The following is a 26751-nucleotide window of genomic DNA, read 5'->3' as shown; positions in this document are numbered from 1 at the left end:
AAGATAGATATTTCTAGTTCAGTTGTCCAGACAGCTATTGATAGATAAATGCCTTAAATGTATATATAATTTATTTAAATGTGAAATGTACACTCACGGAGGTGACATCAGACAACTCCCAACTATTCAGTCAACACAGATTTAAAAGAGCGTATAATTCTCAATCAATTCACTTGGACTTGTGTGTTTATATAATTCTCTGGAAAACTGTATTAGTGTCAAAGTGTTGTGTAAGCAAAGAATAATTGGGTTAACAGAATTCATGTTTTATCTAAAAAAAAAATGCAGGCATAATCTATAACACCAATGGTTGTGTCTTAGCATATTTCAAGCTTAAAAATGCCAATTATTATTAGTTCTGTAGGTTGACAGAATTAATGTTGAATCTAAAAAATGCCAGCGTATTCTATCATACAATTGGTTGTTTCTAAGCATGATTTAAGTTTGAAAATGCCTAAGATTACTAGTTCTGTATATTTTATTAACTGCATTTATGTGTGTTTTTTAATGATTTTCTTTCTCAGAGCAGCCATCATAACCTTCCCTTTGTCCAGACTCCAGTATATATTGAAATTTCCTCTCATTTGATAACTTTAGGTTTGCCCGTGATCTGATATTAGCCTGTTATTTGAGAACTGTATGTGTATTTTACAAAATAGGAGGTAAAAGAATGACATAACATTGTATGAATGAATAATTCGTAATTATCAGGCATCATAACATCAGTGGTAATTCATGCCGAGAATGACATAACAAATTCATTTTTCTCTAGTGTTGGGTTGTGCCATAAACTCTGTTCCATGGTCTTCGATTGTCTTGGGCTAGAGTTCTCTTGCTTGGGGTTACACTCCCGCACACTATTCTATCTTATTTCTCTTCCTCTTGTTATTTTTAGTTTGTAGAGTTCATATATGAGAGATTTATTTTAATGTTATTATTACTCTTAAACTTTTCTTGTAGTCTATTTTCTTATTTCCTTTCTTCACAGGGCTATTTTCTTTTTTTAGTGTACTGCTCTTTCCATTCTTCTTTTCCTTCCATTATTATTATTATTAGCTAAGCTACAACCCTAGTTAGAAAAGCAAGATGCTATAAGTCGAAGGGCTCCAATAGGGAAAAATAGCCCAGTGAGGAATGGAAATAAGGAAATAAATAAACGATCTGAGAAAAAATTAACAATTAAATATTTTAAAAACAGTAACAACATCAAAACAGATATGTCATATATAAACTATAAAAAGACTTATGTCAGCCTGTTCAACATAAAGACATTTGCTGCACCTTTGAACTTTTGAAGTTCTACCGATTCAACTACCACCTTGATAAATAGCCTTCCTAGTATTTATGTACCAAATTCCATTAACCAAATCACATCAGAAATAGAAAAACTGAGACTTGAATATGCAGATGCTGCATTGTACTGTATGCTATGGTTGCTTTGGCCTGGTAGGGAAACCCTTGGTGCATTTCTTATTTTGTATCATGTTCCCTTAACGAACAGAAGTGTTTATTTTCTCATCTTGGTTAATCACAAAATGGGATTTATTTTTTAATAGTAATAGATAGTCACAGTTTTCTCCTTCCCATGGAGAAGTTATGCTTATGTCATCCCATGGTGAGGATAAAATCTCTCATGTTTATAATGTATGTGCATAAGACTTTTTTTCTACAGTATTTTGTAATATGAAGTTAAAAACTGTTTTTACATATTTTCATTCATATAAGGATTATTTGTTTATACCATTGTAACTTTTTAAAACGTTTTTGAAATTATTTTTTTAATTCTCATATTTTATCTTTATAATTATAAGGAGTTACAGTAAAGAGAAAAGGTGTGAATCTTTTAAAGGGTATTAGATTTTTTTTTTCTTTTAAAGAAATATGAATATCTGAAAGTATATAGAATTTATTTTTTTGGCATTACATGTCCATAAGTCAAATTTTTGCTCATAACTTTTAGTTACCTTGTAAAAGTATGTTCTGTGAGTATATGATATTATACAGAATACTGTATACATTAACTCAGTAGGCAGAAACCTAAGGTAGATAGGTCAGCCAAGTTAAGGAAGGTGAATGTCTGTTTTCAATTCTGACACGGTTTATTTATGCAATTGAAGCTGGTTACACATGGTCCAAAAATTGTTGAACCCAGTAGGGGTATAATGCCAGCAGTGCCTCTCATGTGGTGTACTGTATGCATTCCTTAAAAGCCTTGCAGTGTTCCTTAATTCTTTCAGCCTCTAGTGTCACCTGCTTCATGTCCTTCTGCTTTACCTCCATCCTGTCCCTTCTTCCTTTCTTACATTTTGTTGTTTGACCTCTTTAACTTTTGCAGGCTTTTCCTCCAGTTGCACTTGGGTGCTGAATGGCCTCAAAGGCCCCTGTGCCTGGCTCTAGCCCAAATTCTTAAAACAAATCCAACAAAAACCTTTGTTGTTCTTCTTCTTCTTTTTTTTTTTTTTTTTTTTTTTTTTTGTCAATAGCCGTAGGAGATGATGATGAATCCAACAAATATTGAACAGCTATTCATAAAACTTTCCTTAATTTTATGCCTCTGCTGGTGATTATTATGTTTTGTCTTTGAATAGAAGGTTCTGTATATATGAATAAATGTGTTAAGGATAATATCTATCAAAGAAAAGTACTGTACAGTAATCATGAATAATGGTTTTTGAATATTGGATAGCTTCAAGTGTCTTGACAAAATGGACACAATTACCATACTTTTCAGCTGTTTCTGTTATTCCTGATTCCGTAAATCCGTTTTTCAAATGAGGCCTTTTCTGGGGTGGCCTGTGACGGCCGGTGAGAAAGGTCCTTCCTTATACCTTTCCTAATATAAATCTTCCAAATATACTAGAGAAAGATAAAAGCATGGAATGCAGAGGTTACACGACACCTACAAGGTGTTCGCGCGAGGGTTGTAACCTCTGCATTCCATGCTTTTATCTTTCTCTAGTATATTTGGAAGATTTATATTAGGAAAGGTATAAGGAAGGACCTTTCTCACCGGGCGTCACAGGCCTCTTCCCAGAAATAGATTTTTCCTTCGTCAAAATCCCTTTTTTCACTGTTCATGTTCCCCAACTGATTTTCCTTCATTTATTTTGGTGATAGATAGGGAAGTTAGCTTCTTGTCTTGAGTTTTTGCATCAAGAATTTTTGGGACCCTTTTTTATGTCTTTTTCTCGTAAGGCTCATCTGTCATTATTTTTATAAACTTTTGTAAGTTTTTTTTATTGTAAATTAGCCGATTGTTTATTTTACATTGAACAGAAAAGTCTTATCAATCGTTAATTTATCTGTGACAAGTGAATAACAACTGTTTGTATTGGATGCGGGATAAGGTAGCGACTTGTGTTTTTAAAGTTAGTTCATTTTCTATAAATGTAATTTTGTCGTTGCATTGTGTAACCAGAACACTTGAGTTATTTAAACAAAATAATCAGTATTCTGTTGAAAATATTTGAGAGATAATAGTACAGTATATCCATTGCTGATTTTAGGGTGATCAGTTTTAAACTCATACAGGACTTGGTCATTTTGGATGATAAATTCTGTAGCTCAATATCTTTTTATATTTTGTAAGTTATATTGCCTCACTAAAGGGAATACATCAATAATTCTTTTCCATTTTGGTAGTTTGCATATTCCACAAAATATGTCATTGTATTCAAGTCAATTTTTCCTTTCAAGACTTCGAGAGGATACTCATTTTTTTGTTTTTCTTTTTTTCAGCTTGTTCCAAAATTGTGGCGCAGAGGTTAAGTCAGCAAGGTGTAACTCCTAACAATTCCAGACCAGGAACTCCAACCCACCTGTTACGTTATCCTTCTTCCAATAATGGCTACCCGGCTTCCTCCTACTCTATATCTGGTCCCTTAACTCCTCAAATCAACACCTCTGGTCAACAGGTCACGCCCATATCTGGAACATCTCCCAGTCATGTTTTGTCGAATACTATTTCCAAGGTAATCAAGTTTTTGTTTTTTAATGTAATTTCTTGCCATGAAGATACCTGTAGTAGTTTAGAAATATAATATAGATTTGTTATCAGTATTACAGTACCTCAAGTCTGTTTAGATGTCAGGTAAAGTTCATGAGTCATTAAAAACAACTTGATATTATTGGAAACTGTAAGCCACATACTGTGTATTGTTAGCATTATCTTTTACATTCCTAAAGTAGGGTTTTAATGGCTAGATTTTACACAGAACATTCTGAGAAATTTTATTATTTTTTAAACCATAGAACTACCAGGATAAATTTGAAATAAGATAAAATCAAGACCTTTTCTCTTGAATTTGTAGAAGTAATAGGGCCGTGTCCATTGTTAGTTATGGTGGTGACAGTGTTAAAATAATTTTGATAGAGAATAATTATATCTAATCAATATGTATGAAGTTAGGTAAAGTAAAAAGTGGTAACTATGATAGAGAAATTAAGAATAGAAAGATTATTAATGTGTTGGTTGCCAAAAGAGTTATGCATCGTTAATATCTGTACAGTACATTTTGTTATATAAAAATGTGAGTAGTTATTATAGGCATATTCTAGTAAATTTTATATTGTTGTAATATTAAAGAAAAATCTTTGTGTTATTGTTTGGGCTTCTAGTGTCATGTGAACTGATATTCTGTTTTTCTGATTTGAATATGAAGTCAGATTTTATTAAGCAAAATAAGTTATTTTTTCTCAAATATTTAACAACTTTGTAAAGATACATATGAAAACATGAAATTTGAAGATTCGGATCATATGGATATGATTATTTTGAACACTGCACTATTAGTGTTAGATAAAGTTTTATTTCAAAATACAGGGATAATTAAAGTTTGTGAATTATGAACCTACTGCATTAAGTAAAGTGATTAGGTCAACAGGTATACTATGGAAATGAAAGTTGCTGTAAGACAAAAATTGTTATTCAAATTTTCATTTTACTAAAGAAAATATCTTCTAAACAGGATGCAACTCTTAGATCTGGTCATCATGGTAGTGGAGCAGAGTTGACGGGTATGACACGAACAGATTCGTTTCGCGATGATGGGTTCAAACGGGTAAGTGCGCCGGGTGCCGTTACCACAGCTCCCTTCATTGCACCACCACCACCGCCTTCTGCAGCGGCACCAACCACAAATATAATGGATGCTCTTCCAACACCTCGAGAAAACAAAGACCTTCCAACTCCCAGTTCAACACCTACCACCACCAGAAAAAGCAGAAGAAAATCTAATTTATTCACTCCATCTAAGAAAAGTGATGAGAAAGACAAGTCAAAGAATGGTGAAGTTGGGAGTGGTAGATCGATCCCTATTAAACAGGGGTATTTATATAAAAAATCTAATAAGGCCCTAAACAAAGACTGGAAGAAGAAATATGTCACCCTCTGTGATACAGGAAGACTGACCTATCATTCTAGTCTTCATGTAAGTGTGATGTGCCCTTTAATTTTCAAAAGTGAATTCTTCTAAATTTGTGAATAATTAAATGTATGGAATTTGTAAGATATGCTTTTGAAGTAACTTGGCATGCCTACCTCTCTTGAGCTACCCTACAGCTAAAAGCTAACAGTATTGTTATATGAAGTTTATCTAATATACTCCATACTACTGTTTTTATCCCTCCACTGTGTTACATGAATCAATTTTAGAATGTTTAACTTAACTGTCATATCTTTACTGTTTCAGGATTATATGGAAGATGTTCATGGGAAAGAGATTTCTCTGCAGTACACAACAGTCAAGGTCCCTGGAATGAAACCCAGGGGATCAAAAGTGGTCGGTGCTGGAGGTGAACAGTTGAATTCAGATATGCAGACTCTTTCCTTAGCTTCCTCTACACCAGGTCCTCCACTTGCAGCCAGAACCTCCCTGGGTGGAACCTTACAGTCAAATAAAGATAAGGTATGCAATAGGATTGAATGTTATGGGAGGTATTCATACACATATCAGGATTTTTAATTGGGAACTTTACTTATGATAGTATCCAAAAAGTGCAATGTTAGTTTTCAGCTTCAGTTTTAATACTTTGAAACCTGATTACATGAGTTTGAACTCTTGGACAAAAATTATTTTTTTTATTATCATGTTTAAGTCTGAATTGCTCATTACAGACCTAATGTTTTACTATAGTGTAAAGACCTTTATTTTCTATTAAAAACATATTCATGTAAGATATTTCTGTGTTCTGATGCTGAGCCAATTGAATAATGAAATTTTGTATATGAACATTTACTGTATAAACAGAATATGTAATCAATACAAATAAGCAAAGAATGTGAAAAAAATACAAAGGAAAGTAAAGTTAAGGCAGGAGAAAAGAGAAATAATTTTTATTCAAAAGATGATGGAAATTTCTTACAGACATTGAAGTGAATTTAAAAAATAATCAAAAGGTCTTAAAGTCAACAAACTATTGTGAATTCATCCATATACAGTCTTGAGACCCAGTTGGGTTTTGAGACCTTTTAAAGTTACACCACCTTCACATTCAGTTAAAACTCTTGGCTTTCTATATTTATAGAAGATTACATGAACAGTAGGAATAAGATCTTGGTACACATTGGAACAGCATGTTTTGAGTACATCATTAATCAAAATGCCTAAGGGCCCATAGCCTTTAAAGAAGAAAATATAATTACTGGTTGGTGTATTGTTCACAAGTATCAATAAAAAAGGTCTATCGGTTAAAAAATGAATTTTGTTGGAAAGGTTTCCTTGATGATGAGTAGTGAATTTGATTAGGTATACTGTACGTACTATAGAATCTGTTTCAAAAGCATACAATTATTTACTCTTTAATTTCTTCAGCAGACATGTCATGACCACATAGCAAAATGTATAAAGGTAAAGCTATCTTACTCAAACAATTTTTATAAAATCCATTCTGTAATGAATGCTACCTGAAGTTGATGAAAAATTATATGCATAAATACCATTTGTTTGCTATTCATACCCAGAATTTATGAGCCAGTTGTTATTTGAGAGACATACATCTAAAATTTTACCAAAATACAACATTCAGAAACTTTTAGCATGTTATGTATATAGTACAAAGAATACTAAAATGTAGTAGTTGCTAAATTAGCCGTTTATAATATATCCAGAGGCTTGTAGCTTTCTAGTGGCCTACTGTATTACGTTGAAAAAAAGATTTGGAGAGGGGTATAGTAGCTTGCTTCTCTTGATATGATTTCCTTCATGAAATGTGCTTGCATGGAAAGCATACTTTACTTTGACATCTATTGCTATCTCACTTAGTTTTCATTAATTTCTCTCGCATACAATTATCTTATCCAGATAGCTGGGAGAGGAGAAGGGTCTTAAATTGATTAGCTAATAATCTTTTACTATATCGAATTAGAGTTTTTAATAATTTTGATATACTGTACTGCAGTTATAAACTTCTTTTGCATTCACTACATACATATTACTACTTTTAGATACGAGTGTGTTTTTGTATTAGGAGGAGAAATAAAAGTTATTTTAGATTTTTATTTTTATTTTTTGTGCTTTTCAGGTCACGCTTATGTCTTACGAGACTCTCAATGACCCAGCAGGAATGAATGGGCTGGACTCATCTAGTATCTCTTCTAAAATTGAAACTCCCAATGTCAAAAAAAGACATAGAAGAATGAAAAGCAGTGGGAATAAGAATGCTGAATGTGAAGGTAAGACCATTTTTTATTTGCGTTGCAGCCAAGTTGTTGCATTTTAGGTTTAAAAGTAATTTTTAGAAATGATATCAAGCAACCTTGCATTCAGAATTTCCTTTTTTTTCATTCAGCTCTTGGCTTTGTCATTACATAAATCTTTAAGCCTTATTCATTGTGTTTTTAGGGGCTAGTTTAGTTTCTCAACTTACTGAACAAGGATCTTTATTCTTTTTGCCTTATCCTGCACATTTGTATGTAAAAGGAAGTCATATGTATATCCAGAAGCAAAATTATGTGTAAATAAGATGAAAGGGGAAAGGATAAAAGAGTAAGAAACATAGTAACATTAAAGCAGTATTATGTAGAATAGTTAAGGATAAGTGAAAGAGAAAAAGTATTTGTATAAAAAGGTATAAAAGTATGTAAATTGAAAAAAAAGACAAGGGATACAGGATTCTTAAGTCACAAAGTACATGCAGATCCAAATTAGGACCAGCATTTAGGTCAAGACACAACTGTGTTTTGGTAGCTGCTAGCAAGTCTGGAATACTATATAGAGTTATTATATACAATCGCCCTTGTCCTATGTTGCCTGTTTTTTTAATCATAGCTGAATATCTCGGTAAATCACATGGGAATATAGGTTAATGCCCCATTGTTCACCTAGAGAGGTATACTGTATATAAATCCCATGATTAAATTTTTCTATTAATTTTCCTTATGCAGAACAGTATAAAATAGATGTACAATATGGGGGAAGAACAAGCAAGGGAAATATGAAGCATTGTTCTCTAGTCTTGGGTAGTGCCATAGCCTCTGTACCATGGTCTTCCACTGTCTTGGGGGTAAAGTTCTCCTGCTTGAGGGTATACTTGGGCATACTTGGGCTCACTATTCCATCTCATCTCTTTTCCTCTTGTTATTTTATTTTCTTTTATATAGATTTATATATAAAAGATTTATTTTAATGTTGTTACTGTTCTAAAGATATTTTATTTAATTGTTCATTACTTCTCTCATAGTCTATTTTTTCCTTATTTCCTTTCCTCACTGGGTTATTTTGCCTGTTGGAGCTCTCGGGCTTATAGCATCTTGCTTTTCCAATTAGGGTTGTAGCTTAGCAAGCAATAATAATAATAATAAATAGTATAGAGAAAAACACTGCAAAAATTTCTGTAAAGATTCATAAGGACAGAAGGATAATTGGAAAAAGACGAAGTTATTTAAATGTTCATGTAACCTGTTAACATTCGACAATATGATAATGAATATACGTGGAAAATGAGCAGATTTGAAAAATAGTACAGCGTAGGTAGTAGGAGGACAAGGAATCTATAAGGTAGTGGTGTAAAGCCTACAATAAACTAATTTTTCCACCATCCCATACAATTACGTTGCAACTTCTGCATCAGTGGATGGCAAAAGTGAGAGAAAAAAATTACAAACAGACAATGTTGACTACTAGTATGGAGAGAAAGGCATGTACATTAATAACACTGATATACTTGAATAATTAAAGAAAATTAAAATTGTTCTTATGAAAAGCTGTTTACTCCATACAGTATTTAGATATTTTATTACCATCATGTATGAATTCCTAGGTCATTGATCCTTTCATTAAACATGTAAAGGTAAATGTTATAACCATAAATAAATAAACTACATTATTGACAAAAATGATTATTAGTATGCAAACAATGTTATAAGTAATACAAAATATGAAGCCTTTGTTGCTGGTTGGGACAGACTGGATATAAAATTTCAAATGTCATGACTGAAAAACAACATTTTTTAAAGGAAAATAAAACTAAAAAACACCATCTAAGCTAAGGTTCCACACCTAACCTAACCTAACCTAACCTAGGAGCTGTATCCTTACCTACTGGCAGGGGGTGGGCTACACCACCCTGCAACCCCCCTTAGACCTTAGCTAACCCTAAGACTTAGTGTCAACCCTAGGCTTCCTTCCCAACCGGCCTCACTAGTGGCAAGGTAACGCTAAATCATATACGTATCATAAATTGTAAAACTAGATTCGTATTACAATAATATTTCAGATTATTATTATTATTATTATTATTATTATTATTATTATTAGCTAAGCTACAACCCTAGTTGGAAAAAACAGGATGCTTAAGCCTAAAGGCTCCAACAGGGAAAATATTCCTGTGAGGAAAGGAAACAAGGAAATGAACTACAAGAAAGGTAATACATACATATACCAAGGCACTTCCCCCAATTTTGGGGGGTAGCAGACATCAACAAAGAAACAAAAACAAAAAGGGGACCTCTACTCTCTACGTTCCTCCCAGCCTAACAAGGGACTCAACCGAGTTCAGCTGGTACTGCTAGGGTGTCACAGCCCACCCTCCCACATTATCCACCACAGATGAAGCTTCATAATGCTGAATCCCCTACTGCTGCTACCTCCGCGGTCATCTAAGGCATCGGAGGCAGCAGCAGGGCCTACCGGAACTGCGTCACAATCGCTCGCCATTCATTCCTATTTCTAGCACGCTCTCTTGCCTCGCTCACATCTATCCTCCTATCACCCAGAGCTTCCTTCACTCCATCCATCCACCCAAACCTTGGCCTTCCTCTCGTACTTCTCCCATCAACTCTTGCATTCATCACCTTCTTTAGCAGACAGCCATTTTCCATTCTTTCAACATGGCCAAACCACCTCAACACATTCATATCCACTCTAGCTGCTAACTCATTTCTTACACCCGTTCTCACCCTCACCACTTCGTTCCTAACCCTATCTACTCGAGATACACCAGCCATACTCCTTAGACACTTCATCTCAAACACATTCAATTTCTGTCTCTATCACTTTCATTCCTCACAACTCCGATCCATACATCACAGTTGGTACAATCACTTTCTCATATAGAACTCTCTTTACATTCATGCCCAAACCCTCTATTTTTTACTACTCCCTTAACTGCCCCCAACACTTTGCAACCTTCATTCACTCTGTGACGTACATCTGCTTCCACTCCACCATTTGCTGCAACAACAGACCCCAAGTACTTAAACTGATCCACCTCCTCAAGTAACTCTCCATTCAACATGACATTCAACCTTGCACCACCTAAACAATGAAAATAAACATGTCATAAAGAAAATCAATGTGACAACTAATAAGAAATTTTATGACTGTCCCAAGGAACTAAGTTCACCCCCAGAAATATTCCTTTCTGTTCAAAACCGTATTTATTACTCACTCAAAGAAATAAATTAATATACGTGTTAATTACATTCAAGACAATAATGACAAAGAGTCAAATATTCAGATTTGTTCAGTATTATTAAGTTGCTGCCTTTAACTACACAACATTTTACAGGGGCTACGTACATGTTCCTTCATAGGGTATTAATTTATAGGAGCATATAAAGTGAGAGATTTGTGTTTGAGATATGAATATAGTTGTTTGCTTCTTTCCTTTTATGACATTTATATAATTGACTAAAATTAGATGGGTACAGTTGTTAGAACTTAAAAAATCTTAAATTTCGCCAGTCACATATCATTTTCAGTTTTGGGAACATTCCAATTTCTTTTGTTCTTTCTTATATAATTTGTGCGTATTTCATCACTGTACTTAATGTATTGTGTGTATTGAAATTGGTAAATATTTTTCAGATTCTGAAGGATATGAATTCAGCCTCGTTTCTTTAGACAATAAACAGTGGCTTTTTGAAGCTGTAAGTCAAGAGGAAAGAGACGAATGGGTGACGGCAATTGAGCAGCAGATTCTGTCTTCCTTGCAAGGAAATGAGTCCAATAAAAGCAAGGCGAGGCAGACCCTCTCCATTGACCCTCAAACTATTCTAGCAATAAAAAATCAGGTCCCTGGAAACACTAATTGTGTGGATTGTGATTCACCAAGTAAGTTTTTTTGTTGATACCATAGAATAATATGCATACTGTATACAGTTCAGTATTAGTATTATAAACTATAACTTCTTCCCATGCTAATAAACCTTCTGCTATTTATATTGAATGAAAGTAATATCCAATATATATATATATATATATATATATATATATATATATATATATATATATATATATATATATATATATATATATATATACAGGTTTGTATTAGTTAGAGAAAAATACAAATTATCTCCGAATTTGTCATATTACAATACAAATTGAGATAAATAGTTTTTTCCTTTGTCCAAAATGGGTGCACCTTCAGCTATAATATGCCCCTTGTTTAACCAACTGAACAATCAGTCTGCAAGAGTAGTTCTTTCATATTGAAATACATCTAGTGGGGATATTTATTTGTATGAATGGGCCATGGCAAGTTAATATTTTTTAAACAGACTTTGTTTCAGAACTTTTGTATTATGATTATGAGATGGGACTTGAACTTTACTGATTTTTTTCATATTTATTCTTTAATACTTTTTAAAAAATTCATGTGAAAATGTATAAAATGTAACATTGTATGGTACTAGTACATTATGCCTCTTAAAGCACAGTTCTTATGGTTGTACCTATATCAGTAAATGATAACCTCATTGTTATTGTTATTTTAGTAAAAAGAGGTGAACTTGTTTACCTCTTACATTGGTATACGTTAGTTTAAATGTTTGAGGTTTTTATTAATTATTTTCTAAAAACTGATCCATTAGCTGTATTTTTTAATGTTTTATTTTTTTTTCATTTTACACTTCTAGTGAATTATAGATACTTGCAAACTGTCAAAAAAAACACACTGTAAAAGCAAGCAGTAAATACATGTATAGAAAAAATTATTGGGGAATCACTAATCACTTTTTTTCAATATTTAACTTAGCCGGTGATTATATAGCTGCAACTCTGTTGCCCGACAGACAACTCTACGGTAAAAACTCGCCAGCGATCGCTACACAGGTTGCGGGTGTGCCCAACAGCGCCATCTGTCGTCCAGATACCCAGTACTCAATGTAAACAAAGACTCAATTTTCTCTCTGTCGAGCTATCGACAAGACGTACTTACTCGCTGTTGCTAAACTGGAGTTTTTTCACAACTAATTGGTGAAGTACTTTATTCTAGTTTTGAGCTTTCGCTGTGCAGGGTTTCTCTTCACACAAATCCTTGAACTCTTTTTGATAACGGATTCTTTGTTGATGACTTTTTGATAGTTTTTTGAATTTCCCTTTGACCAATTCAAAATGGCTGACCCTTCTCAAGTCCCCAAATTTAGGAAGTGCAATGCTAGGGACTGTTCAAGGCGTCTTCCGAAGGCTTCTATCGACCCTCACACTGTTTGTTCCAATTGTCGGGATAAAACCTGTCAATTGGAAGATCGGTGTGAAGAGTGCGTTGGGCTTTCGGAATTCGATTTTATCGAATTTCAAAAGTATACACGTAGGCTAGAGAGAGATAGAGTTAGGAGAAGTTCTTCTCGTTCTATTGATATATCCTCTCCTCATGCCCCACAACCTATTCCTTCCCCTGTAGTGGTTGCTCCTAACCCCCCTCCTGGCACTCAGGAACCTTCGATGGCTGATATGATGCGTGCCATCCAGGCTCTGGGTGAGAGAGTTGAGTCCCTTGCTAGTGACCGTAATCAGCTCATGGCGGATGTGAAGGAGCTTAAGTGCAAAAGTGCAGTGGGAAGTGCTAAAGTGCCGAGTGATAGTGTTGTGGATAGTGTTGCGCTTGAGGGTTCGTCTGTTCGTGCCTGTCGTCCTCCTAGTCCGGGACCTCTTGCAAGCTCCCAAGTCCAGGGGAGAAGCAATGTCGTACGACAAATGGGTTCGAGAGGCTTTAATCAGCGAACAGACGTTCCCTCCGTGGTATCGGGCGTATCTACCCAAAATCGCTCCTACCTAACTAAGACGAGAGAGCCCATTTATACCTCGTCTTCTGAAGGTGTTTCTCGCAAGAAACCCTGGACCAAGGTCTCACGACCGTTAAAACGCAAGTCGGTCCCTTCAGCGCAAGTCCAACGGCCCGGTTGTAGCCACTGGGTCAGTTCGAACTCGCTGCCGTCATCAGATGACTGCTCACCGCCTAAGAGAGGCAAAGCGGTACCGCTTCAGACAGTAACACCGTCTGTCGCCGCACCTGCTCCTGTAGACCCTAAGTGGTCTCTACTGCAAGACATGCAGTCTAAACTGACGTCTCTAATGCAGGACTTTCGTGCGGAGAAGGTTGCTGCCGCACCAGCTAGTGCAGTACCTATCCTACAACCTTCCACACGATCGGTTGTGCGTCCTGCGGACGCTGAGGTAACCTTCTCACGCACACCAGTTGAGAGAGTTCCGCCACCCATGCGTTCCAGTGTGATCTGCCAGCCGCATGTTGACGTTAAGCGACGCACGGAGGTCTCCGTTGACGTTCGGGAGGTTCAACAACCGTCAGAGTTGCTTTGTTTTGACGCGGTGCGTCAACCTCCGCAACCCAGTGTGGTTTCCACTGCGCACCCACATCAGTCCAGACAGTCTGGAGTAGACGCTGTGCGTCCCCGCGCTGCCATGGTTGTTGCCAGCTCACAGACTGGGCAGCAGTTCCATGACGTTGCGTCCGGCTCAGTCTCGCATGCACCCGTGCTACCGGACTCAGCGAACCAGCCGTTACCCACTCCGTTGCCGTTTCCTCATCAGTTATCGGATGAGGGACTTTCTGATGATGATGTTGCTGCACACATAGATGAACCACAATCAGAATTGGACGAGCCTAAGTCTACTCAACCCTCTTTGGACTTTAGGAAAGTTTTGGCCATTTTCAAAGAGATGTTTCCGGACCAGTTTGTTTCTGTGGCTCCTCGTTCTCCTCCGTCAGAGTTTGTGTTAGGCATGCCGTCTACCACTCCTGCCTTTACTAGACTCGTCCAAGAGAGCTTTGCGGGTGATAGGAGAATGGTTGCAGTCCAAGAAGAGTTTAGGGAAGACAGCCTTTACGTTTCCCCCTGCTAGACACTCTTCTAGATCGAGCGTCTGGTATGCCACGGGAGAAGTTCTCGGCTTGGGAGTTCCTGCCTCTGCCCAGGGCGACTTCTCAAGCCTCGTAGACTCTCCCCGCCGCCTTGCCATGAGACGCTCAAAGATATGTTGGTCATCTTCGGACCTGGACCACCTTTTGAAAGGTATCTTTAGGGCCTTCGAAGTTTTTAACTTCTTAGACTGGTGTCTAGGAGCCCTAAGCAGAAAGATCTCTCCGACAGAGAAAGAGACTTCCTTGCTCATTATGTCCTGCATGGACAAGGCCGTACGTGATGGGTCTAATGAGCTTGCTGCATCATTTGTGTCCGGAGTCCTTAAAAAGCGTGAAAACCTATGCTCATTCCTTTCAGCTGGAGTTACACCGTGCCAGAGATCCGAGCTTCTTTTTGCTCCTCTTTCCAAGTGCCTTTTTCCAGAAGACCTGATTAAGGAAATAGCCGCTTCATTGATACAGAAGGACACTCACGATCTTGTTGCGTCCTCCGCTCGCAAAGCTACCCCTTTGCCTACCTTGTCAGCTAGACCAAGGATGGACACTCCAGCGTCCCGTTTTATTCCGCCCTTTCGTGGCAGAGCCTCCAGCAGAGGAGGTGCTCGTGCCGAAGGGAAACGAGGAAAGAAGAAAGGAACCAAGTCCTTTAAGGGCAGAGTCTGACTGCCAGCTTCTTCAGACAGCAGTGGGAGCCAGACTCAAGAACTTCTGGCAGACCTGGGAAAAGAGAGGCGCAGATGCACAATCTGTGAAGTTGCTCAGAGAGGGGTACAAGATCCCGTTTGTAAGGAAACCCCCTCTAGCAACGTCTCCCATCGATCTCTCTCCCAGGTACAGAGAGGAAGACAAGAGACAAGCCTTGAAACGGGAGGTGTCTCTTTTACTAGAGAAGGGAGCGGTGGTCAAAGTCTCGGACCTTCAATCTCCGGGATTCTACAACCGACTCTTCTTGGTGTCAAAGAAGACAGGAGGGTGGAGGCCGGTGCTAGACGTCAGTGCTCTGAATGTCTTTGTCACAAAGCAGACGTTCTCCATGGAGACCACAAAGTCAGTCTTAGCAGCGGTCAGAAGGGAAGACTGGATGGTCTCTTTAGACCTAAGGGACGCCTACTTCCACGTCCCCATCCACCCGGACTCCCAACCTTTTCTGAGATTCGTTTTCGAAAAGGTTGTCTACCAGTTTCAAGCCCTGTGCTTTGGCCTAAGCACAGCTCCTCTTGTGTTTACGAGGCTGATGAGGAATGTAGCCAAATTCCTTCATTTAGCGGACATCCGAGCCTCCCTCTATTTGGACGACTGGCTTCTCAGAGCTTCTTCCAGTCGTCGCTGTCTGAAGGATCTAAAGTGGACTCTAGATCTGACCAAGGAATTGGGTCTCCTTGTCAATATGGAAAAGTCACAACTGGTCCCATCCCAAACTATTGTGTATTTAGGGATGGAGATTCACAGTCTAGCTTTTCGGGCTTTTCCGTCGGCCCCCAGAACAAGCCAAGCCCAGTTATGCATCCAGAACATGCTGAAGAAGGAACGATGTTCAGTCAGGAAGTGAATGAGTCTGATAGGGACGCTATCATCCCTGGAACAGTTTGTGTCATTAGGAAGACTACACCTCCGTCCTCTTCAATACCACCTAGCATTTCACTGGAAAAAGGACAAGACGCTAGAAGCGGTCTCGATCCCCATTTCCGAGAAGATGAAGTCTTGCCTGACTTGGTGGAAGGACAGTATCAGCCTAAGAGAGGGTCTTCCCCTGGCTGTTCAGACTCCCAACCACGTTCTCTTCTCGGACGCATCGGACGTAGGCTGGGGCGCGACATTAGACGGTCGGGAATGTTCGGGACTATGGAACTCGAGTCAAAGGATAATGCATATCAACTGCAAGGAGCTACTGGCAGTACATCTGGCCTTGAAAAGCTTCAGGTCTCTCCTTCAAGGCAAAGTGGTGGAAGTGAACTCGGACAACACCACTGCCTTGGCGTACATCTCCAAGCAAGGAGGGACCCACTCACTGACGTTGTACGAGATCGCAAGGGACCTGCTCATCTGGTCAAAAGGTCAAAACATATCACTAGTAACGAGGTTCATCCAAGGCAACTTGAATGTCATGGCAGATTGTCTCAGTCGGAAGGGGCAAGTAATTCCAACAGAATGGACCCTCCACAAGGATGTATGCAAGAGACTTTGGGCCACTTGGGGCCAACCAACCATAGATCTCTTTGCAACCTCGATGACCAAGAGGCTCCCAATATATTGCTCACCAATCCCGGACCCAGCAGCAATACATATAGATGCCTTTCTCCTAGATTGGTCGCATCTAGATCTATACGCATTCCCACCGTTCAAGATTGTCAACAAGGTACTGCAGAAGTTCGCCTCTCACGAAGGGACAAGGTTGACGCTAGTTGCTCCCCTCTGGCCCGCGAGAGAATGGTTCACCGAGGTACTTCGATGGCTAGTAGACGTTCCCAGAAGTCTTCCTCTAAGGGTGGACCTTCTACGTCAGCCACACGTAAAGAAGGTACACCAAAGCCTCCACGCTCTTCGTCTGACTGCCTTCAGACTATCGAAAGACTCTCGAGAGCTAGAGGCTTTTCGAAGGAGGCAGCTAGTGCGATTGCTAGAGCAAGGAGAACATCCACCCTTAGAGTCTACCAATCGAAGTGGGAAGTCTTCCGAAACTGGTGCAAGTCAGTATCTGTATCCTCGACCAGTACCTCTGTAGCTCAAATAGCTGACTTTCTCTTATACCTGAGAAAAGAACAATCACTTTCAGCTCCCACTATCAAGGGCTACAGAAGCATGTTGGCATCGGTCTTCCGGCATAGAGGCTTAGATCTTTCCAACAATAAAGATCTACAGGACCTCCTTAAGTCTTTTGAGACCACGAAGGAGCGTCGTTTGGTTACACCTGGTTGGAATTTAGACGTGGTACTAAGATTCCTCATGTCAGACAGGTTTGAGCCGCTACAATCAGCCTCCCTGAAAGATCTCACCTTAAAGACACTTTTCCTGGTATGCTTAGCCACAGCTAAAAGAGTCAGTGAGATTCATGCCTTCAGCAAGAACATCGGATTTTCGTCAGAAAAAGCTACATGTTCACTACAACTTGGTTTTCTAGCCAAAAATGAGCTACCTTCTCGACCTTGGCCGAAATCGTTCTATATTCCCAGCTTATCGAATATGGTAGGCAATGAACTAGAAAGAGTCTTATGCCCTGTGAGAGCTCTTAAGTTCTATTTAAAACGAACTAAACCTTTACGAGGCCTATCTGAAGCTTTATGGTGTTCAGTTAAGAAACCATCTTTGCCTATGTCAAAGAATGCTTTATCCTATTTTATCAGACTGTTAATACGAGAAGCTCATTCCCATCTGAGTGAGGAAGACCAAGCATTGCTGAAGGTAAGGACACACGAAGTTAGAGCTGTCGCAACTTCCGTGGCCTTTAAGCAAAATAGATCTCTGCGAAGTATAATGGACGCAACCTATTGGAGAAGCAAGTCAGTGTTTGCGTCTTTTTATCTAAAGGATGTCCAGTCTCTTTACGAGGACTGCTACACACTGGGACCATTCGTAGCAGCGAGTGCAGTAGTGGGTGAGGGCTCAACCACTACAATTCCCTAATTCCATACCCTTTTAATCTATCTCTTGAAATGTTTTTATTGTTGTTTTTATGGGTTGTCCGGAAGGCTAAGAAGCCTTTCGCATCCTGGTTGATTTGGCGGGTGGTCAAAGTCATTTCTTGAGAGCGCCTAGATTAGGGGTTTTGATGAGGTCCTGTTGTATGGGTTGCAACCCTTGATACTTCAGATCCTAGGGGTCGATCAGCATCCTAAGAGGATCGCGAGGCTCTGTAAGGAAGACGTACTTAAAAGGCAGAGTAATTGTTCAAGTCGACTTCCTTACCAGGTACCTATTTATTTTGTTTTTGTTATTTTGATAACTTCTAAAATGAAATAAAAACTCTTAGCTCATAAAAGTGTAAACATATATTGCTGGTCTCTACCCACCCCCCTGGGTGTGAATCAGCTATATAATCACCGGCTAAGTTAAATATTGAAAAATGTTATTTTGATAATAAAATAAATTTTTGAATATACTTACCCGGTGATTATAAATTAAAGGACCCTCCCATCCTCCCCAATAGAGACGCAGTGGGACGAGGAGAAAATTGAGTCTTTGTTTACATTGAGTACTGGGTATCTGGACGACAGATGGCGCTGTTGGGCACACCCGCAACCTGTGTAGCGATCGCTGGCGAGTTTTTACCGTAGAGTTGTCTGTCGGGCAACAGAGTTGCAGCTATATAATCACCGGGTAAGTATATTCAAAAATTTATTTTATTATCAAAATAACATTTTTTTAAATGGTTTGGGTGATTATGGAAGAACTAAGAACGGTACATAAGTGCTTTGTCATGATTAATGTGGTTATCCTCTGCAGGTCCAGAGTGGGCTAGTATCAACCTTGGTGTGTTGATGTGCATTGAATGTTCTGGCATTCATAGAAACCTTGGCTCTCATATTTCAAAAGTGCGGTCTTTGGATCTGGATGAATGGCCGTAAGTATTACTAAAAAGTTTTGTTCTCAGTGAAGAGAATAGTTATAGTGATGTTTTATATTATTTAGAGCACTGTTGTACTATCAAGATTTAATGTATCGTATTTCTTTTAATTTTTATTTACAGTCCTGGACCGCTGTCTGTCATGATGTCATTAGGTAACGAAATAGTGAATGCAACGTGGGAAGCAAATTTACGTGGCCAGATAAAACCAAATCCACGTTCTAGTCGAGAAGAAAAAGAAAGGTGGATACGAGCTAAATACGAATTAAAAGAATTCATAGCTCTTCCACAATCAGGAATCTCCTTACAAGAACTGGTAGGTTGGCTTTGCTTAGTTTTGGCAGTTTACAAACTTCTAAAATCAGACATTTGATTTATCTCGACAGTGGGCGGTGTACTCAATCTTGGTTTAACTTGGAGTACATTAGTTTAATTATGCAGAGGTGTCTGTCTCTCCTTGCCAGTAATGAAAGGTACCAAAGTATAGTACCATAACTAATATTAGCCCCTGACTCACAAGTGTTTTAGAAATAGTAAGGTCAATTATTTCTTCTTAGTAAGAATGAGGATTGGCCACGCCAACCTCACACATGATTATTAAATTAGATGATAGCAGGATGTCTGAGTGTTCTCATAGTAACAGGTTACTGTCTGTTGATTACATTTTGGTTTGCTGCTCATATATTTTTAATCAGCCGCAGAATTATATAGTAAATCTGCCGCTGAAGTTTTAAGAGAAGGAATTGATGTATGCGCCTTCGCCGAGGTCCTGCATGAAAGATTTAAACAATAAAAAAGATATTTAAGCAAGGCTGAAAATTTAGCAATATGTATTAATAATGTTTCACTTTTTTATTTCATAAAGTTCATATTTTAGATAAATTTCCATAAATGTTTTTCTGTTATTTCAAGAAACTTACTGTATTTCATGAATATTATTTGTTTAGTTCTTGTGTAAGTACATATTGTGGAAAATTGCTATTATAGACATAGATTGTATTTTAATCCTATTTTCAGCTCGTTGACTGTGTCTGTCGAGGAGACGTGCAAAGATTAGCAGCTGTATTGCCTCATGCTGGAGAGGCAGTCAATAGCCCCTTAGCGCCTCATCGTGACCTGAGAACCCCTCTTCACCTTGCAGCTGCTGTTCCATCTCTGCCTTGTGTTCAGCTCTTGTTATGGGTAAGATTTGAAATTTGCCTTTAATTATAACCATATCTACAGTACTCGTATTTTCAGATTTGCCAAAAATTAATGTTTAATTTGCTCACTATTTTTATGGTCTGACCATTTTATGAAAAGTCTTTTGTGTAACCTCTGCAACTATTTTCTTTCAGTATAATGCTAATGTAAAGACTTGTGATGCCGAGGGAAGATCGTGTCTTTTCTACGCCCGTAGTGCGGGAGACAAGGAAGTAATTGATCTTCTAATACAAAATGGCTGCCCATCAGAGGGGAGCAATGTTACAGGACATCCCAAGCCTCCCTTGACTCCTCACACTCCCTTGGGTGGGCCCTCCTTGTCTTCTCATTCAACTTCAACACTGCCACTTACCTCACAACCTTCAACGTTACCTCGGCGGAAAGGGTCCATAAGTCGCAAACCAGAAATATTAGATAAACTACAAGCTAGTGTCATATAAATATTATTTATATTCAAGATAATGTTATTGAAATTATATTTCACCCCTCCCTTCCTTATTCTAAGGCATGGTTGTATATATATAAATATATATATATAAAATATATATATAAATATATTATAAACAAATCCATATACATAAAAGAATGTACCAAAGGCTGAATGCGAGTGAGATATATTAGATTTTATGTAGGGATGGAATGATTGTTAACCAGATTAAAATAGAAGGACTGTGCAAACGGAAAGCAATATGTCTATAGACCCTACTTTTCACATTAGAAATATAATGATATATTACATGTACAGATATTTTTTTTATTTCAAAAATTATAAACTTATTTATAAAGAATTATAACTTATTTTCAGTCTGCATAGTCAGTACTTTCCAGATTGCACTTCCTTCTATCATAATTTGCCGAATATCCTGCTCAAGACAGAAGTGGATCAAGCCAAAGTTTATGTACTGTACATCCCTTTAGTTGTAGTTATAGTTGTAGTAGCAATAGATGTAATAAAGAGCTCAAGTAATTGTGGCAAGACTCGAGATGTCCTTTATACATATACCCGTATTGCATGAACTCCTGATGGAGTAGGGTTTGACAGGAGTTCAGGCACTCAAGTCTTAGTAAGTCATCGGTGAAGGTAGCTGGATTGTCATCCTTTGGAGATGTAAGGTTCATGTACAGTATGTGTCTGCATCAACAGCATTGCATCAGTGGTGAAATGCCAGAGTAAAGCGATATACTTTTGATTCTGCTTATAAGTCAGTGTATATAATAGTCAACTATTCATGTCTAAAGTAGACTGTCAAGCTCACCAATAGAGTTTTCAAGGAGAATTCTGCTTTTGCTATGATGGCAGTTTGGCACTGGTGTGATGTTCTTTACTTTGCTTGTAGCGTAAGCATTGGAGAACATTTGTGTACAAATCTTGTTTCTGAATTCATCATCATAGTCATTGTATATTTGTAAATATAAATGAATGTTTATAAGTTCTTTCTTCTGTAGATTTGTGTTACTCAGTCTTCAAAATACTACTCTTTATTGTGGTTTAAGAGTAGGTAAAATTTTACACTTGAGCCTTTTATATATTATGACATGTAACCTACTGTGTCTCTCTATACCCTCACAATTACAGTCAGTGGCACTTATTGATGCATTAAGTGTTAATAAAAAATAAATTCTTTTTCAGTGTTTACTAAAATGATCTTATTGTGAGCTTTTATTTTCTTATCTGTTGAAATGCGTAGTCGTCATTTTAATTGGAAGTGACTGTAAGGTACATTGAATATTATCACACCTGTGTATGAGGCACCAGAAAACATTAAATAGTCACCAAATCTGGATTATGTAGTTAAGTAACAAAAGATGTACAGTAGATATCTTCTGTCATCCTTTTTGCAATGTAACCGTTTTGATAAAATTTGTCTGCATCATGTCAAGGGTTTACTGATGAAGTGTAATTTTAATTTTTCTTTGCCTGCCTTTGCCCTCTTTGTTGGCGTATGCATATACTCAAAGCCTAATGTCCAAAGTTCTTTCCTTTTCTTAAACTAAGGCAGTGGCCTACCAGGCTGTTTCACAAGTTAAGTTTATAGTTACAATATATGCCTAATCCTTCCAATTAGTCAAGGAAATTGTATGGTCACCTAAATTGCTGCTTTCCTTTGGAATAATGATTACAACAGCAGTAGCAACAGTGATTCTTAGTATGAGATTTAACTAATACCGTAACTTCATTAGTCTGTCCTTTAGTTGTTTTTCTTTTTATTTCCATTTAAACTGCCTACCTTTGGTGAGGAATGGGAGACTCCTTGCTGCTTCTGTAATTTCTGACTAAAACACACGAGGTGCTTACGATCAATAGACAATTTTTTTTTTTTTAATCATTACAGAGGTAGTGGTTAATCAAAATAGTTAGTGCTTATTTTGGTATTTTGGAAATTTGGACATTCATTGTGACTCCACAATGAGTTGGAGATATACGAGTAATTAGAATCTTAAATTGTTATACTATACTGGTTTACTATGAAGAAATGCTAAATTTTTGTGATAGATTATATTTTCAAGCAGATTAGGTTGGTAGTGTAAACATATTTTGATTTAACGGATGAGAAATTAGTGTGTTAATATCAGGATATTTTATTATCTTAATACAGTTTTCATTGTATAAGTGCTTAATTTTTTTGAGTTATTGAGCATGGCTGCTTCTAATTTATAAAGATGTAACAGTTTACAAATATTTTTATCTTCCACATCCATGCAAGATGGTCATTGGAATCATTTGATTTCCTATTAATATTTTTTATTTTTCAAGAATAATTCACAGTACTGTATATGCATATTTGGCTGAAAATCTATTAACGAAAGTGATAACAGCTTAGAACTGCTAGATACTTCAAGGTGACATTGCACAGTATAGCCACAATGGATTGCAGTTGCAGATCCTAAGTTGAAGGAAGTAACTGCTCATCAGCTTGTTTATATACCTTTGTATAAGTGTCCTAATCTTTTAGTTAAACATTTTAATAGCTTTTCTGTCTCTTTCCTTTTAGAATTTTAACAGTTTGGTGTGCAAAACTGTTGCAGCTGCTGTTTGCATTCTTGACTGTTATTCAAGGTGACAAAAATAGTTACAAAATGTAGCCATTATGATGCTAAGGATGAGTTGTAATAATTACTATTTTACAATCTAGATGCAGGTACTCATCTTTCAAAATACTCTCGAAAGTTTTGTTGTTGTTAATTAGCCAAGTATTTTGTTATACATAAAGAAATTTTTATTTGGAGTTACAATTCTTAAAATTCCTGGGAATTGCAGTGAAAGGGGCAGTTTGATTCTATTTTCATTTTTACCTTTAAGAAATTCATTTCAAATTTGCTCATAATTATTTTCAAGACTACCAATGTATGGAATGGTTCTATGTATTTATAATTTATCAAAAACAAACGATAATTACTGAAGATCTTTTATACTGTATATAAATATTTTAACTTCATTACATTTCTCGGTACTCTACAGTTACATGTACTTCCAGGCAAAGTTTCTGGATTTGAGCATGATCTCTTCAGCACTGGTATTTCCTGAGAAACAATTAATAAATGCTTTTCCCCTTATAATAGTACTGTGCAGTGTTGTATGGGACTACAAATAACTAATAAACATTTACTGTACATTAGAGCACAATTTGAATGTGAACATATGTATAATAAATATAATCTTATTTATTATAGTTACTACATGTTAAATTAGAAACAAGTTCTGTGAAAAAAATTTTGTACTTTTCAATTTTTAATAGGGGGTGATGAAATTAAGATGTGCTATAATTAGGTTTAATTGCCATCAATTGATGTAATGTAATAACATTGCCTTTGAAGTTTATTCCCAGGAATTATCTTTTCATATCTACAAAAATAAGTAACACAAGATTTGGAATTTATTTACAAATCCATAAAAGCTTGGATGCCTTTGCTAATGATTTTTTTTTTTTTTATTAATGAAAGACAAGTGGATACATGGACGCAAATTCCTTAAATGGTAACTGGTATTTATTTTAAATTTATCAATAAAGGAAATGTTAATAATATTTATCTTACTTTCCTCCTGGCAAGTTTTAAAGAATGAAGCTGTTTTGAAACCCAATATATTGCTTTTAACAAGCATGGTTTATATCACTTAATCGTGTAAAACATTTTATTATTTCAATGAATCATACTTGTTTGCCCTAACACCCTCAAGCATTTGACCTAATGAAATTGAAAAATACTAAATATTTTATATGGGTTATTTCTAGTCCTTTTTTTTTTTTTTTTTTTTACGACCAGTCAAACAAATGAAATTCGTTTTATTGCGCCGTGCTTCGTTGCTAGGCAATAGTATAAAATTAGTAGTTTATTTCTACCTGGATACAAACTTCCGAGTCATTTATATGGGAGTCTTCCTTAGGTGGGAGGAAGTCTCCATGAAGGTAAAAAGTCAGCCCTTTCTCTCTCAAGATACAATTACTATTAGTAATAGCAAGAGATCAAAGTGAATTATTTGTGAATAGCGCAGCTGGTTCGTAAAGAGGCAGGGTCTTGAATTCAATTGTAGAGAATTGAATACTTTGCCAGTGTTAAGTGATATGAACATCGTGTTGCATAGTATAAAAAATTTCAGTGTATCAGTAAGGCATTCTTATTTGCATTAGAGTAGATTTCTAGTGAAGGCTTCAAGTCCAATCAAGATCACCAACTGCCATAGTACTCATTACATAACTTATAATGCAGAGAGTAAAAGATGCATGAGATAAGAGTATTTCCATGTCCCATAAGAGCTTCTGGTTAGATTATTTGTTGTAAAGCAACAATAGTTTCTATAGAAAAGGTGTCTAAACACTGTGTGCAATCTCTGCGGTAACGGTTTGTAAGAGTGTTTTGTCTCTTGCAAACTCCAGCTTTTAAAACTTGTGCTACAGAGTGGCTTTTGCGGAATGCTAAGATTGCAGCAAGCCTACGCATATGCTGGAGGGGGCCCTTGGAGATGCTTCCCCTGGAGATTTATAGGCTCTCATGATAGTTTCTCTCAAGCAGAAAGAAATAGTGTTTCTGGATATTTTCACAAACTGCTCACTAATGAATTGGAGATTTTAGGCCTAAGATACTTTACTCTCCAAATATTTGTGCACTGCTCTTATGGGACATAGCAACTTGTCATCCGGGTCATGAGTTATCTCTTTGAGGGACAAAATAGTGAAAGAGTCAAATCTGAGATCCTTATCAACCAGATTTTGGTTTTTGACCTCAAATTCCAGAACAAAGGACAAAGATAGTTCTCTCCACCCTCTGGAATGTGACATGAGATGGACTGTAATTGGCTCACTCTCTTCGCTGAAGCTAAGGCAAGAAAGAAGACGGTCTTTAAGGTAAGGTCTCTGTCTAAGGCTTTATGCATGGGTTCATACGGGGCTTTTTTCAAGGTCCGTAGTACTTTAGACACATACCAGGATGGAGGTTTGAGTTCTCAAGGAGGTCAAGATTGTTTGAAACTCCTAATCCAAGCTGAGAGTTCCCAAGAGTCAAAGAGATCAAGTCCTTTCAGTTTGAATACTTTGCTCAAAGCTGAACGGTAGGCTTTCTCCGCAATGACTGAAAGGGCCTTCTTGTTTAGTCTGCTATCAAGGGAATAGTGGCTTTGAGTGGAGCAATATTCACCCTACGACAACAATACCAGAAGATTTTCTACTCTTCCTGGTAAACTGCTGCGGAAGACATATGGAGATATCCAGAAAGCTGCTTCGCAGTTGGTCTCAGAAAGCCTTTCTTTCGAAGAAGGCACTGGATAGTCTCCAGCCGAGAAGGGACAGACATTGAACTATATCGTGGAATTTTCATATGTGAGGTTGACGTAGCAGATTTAAACATTCTGGAAGTTCTCTTGGCACTTTTATGACAAGTTCCAGAAGGTTTGAATACCGCTCTGCTACTGGCCACCTTGGAGCCACTAGCGTTAACCTGACTCCCTTTGATGTTTGGGTTCTTGGTTAATGTGTGACGAATCAGACTAAATGGTGGGAAGCCATAAAAGTCTAGTCCGTACCATTTATGTTGAAATGCATATTCCATCACTGCAGCTTGGTTTGGGACTGTAGAGCAATACACTGGGAGTTTGCAATTCAGGTGGGTGGCGAACTTGTCCAGAGATGGGGAACCCCACAACGTCACAAATCTCCTCACCACTAGAGGAAGCAAAGACCATTCTGAACCAACTGTTGTCCCTCGGCAGCTCAGATGGTCTGCTATGATGTTCCTCTTCCCGGGGGTAAAGCTATCAGAGAGCGATATTGCCTAAGACTGTGCCCACTTGATTATCTCTACTGCTATATTGCAGAGCAGGAGAAAGGCTGCAACTCCTTATTTGGAGAGATAGGTCACCACTGAGAGTTGTAGCTCATCAACATTACAGA

The 26751-nt window shown here is 37.4% G+C and overlaps 1 protein-coding gene across 1 annotated transcript in view; it reads left to right on the top strand.

Annotated features, from left to right (window-relative positions):
* CenG1A (Centaurin-gamma-1A) overlaps positions 1-24391 on the top strand; it is a 38725-nt gene extending 14334 nt beyond the window's left edge. The window contains exons 3-11 of the mRNA XM_068353951.1: positions 3739-3971; positions 4968-5429; positions 5691-5906; positions 7522-7672; positions 11307-11552; positions 19045-19162; positions 19289-19481; positions 20183-20347; positions 20503-24391. Coding sequence (XP_068210052.1) covers positions 3739-3971; positions 4968-5429; positions 5691-5906; positions 7522-7672; positions 11307-11552; positions 19045-19162; positions 19289-19481; positions 20183-20347; positions 20503-20808 — 2090 coding nt within the window. The 3' untranslated portion in view covers positions 20809-24391. The remainder of the gene's footprint in view (positions 1-3738; positions 3972-4967; positions 5430-5690; positions 5907-7521; positions 7673-11306; positions 11553-19044; positions 19163-19288; positions 19482-20182; positions 20348-20502) is intronic.
* Positions 24392-26751: the final 2360 nt, after the last annotated feature.

Source organism: Palaemon carinicauda, chromosome 2, assembly GCF_036898095.1.
Source record: "Palaemon carinicauda isolate YSFRI2023 chromosome 2, ASM3689809v2, whole genome shotgun sequence".
NCBI lineage: Eukaryota > Metazoa > Arthropoda > Malacostraca > Decapoda > Palaemonidae > Palaemon > Palaemon carinicauda.
The sequence above is the reverse complement of the archived record's forward strand: the minus strand, read 5'-3'. Positions and strand labels throughout refer to the sequence as shown.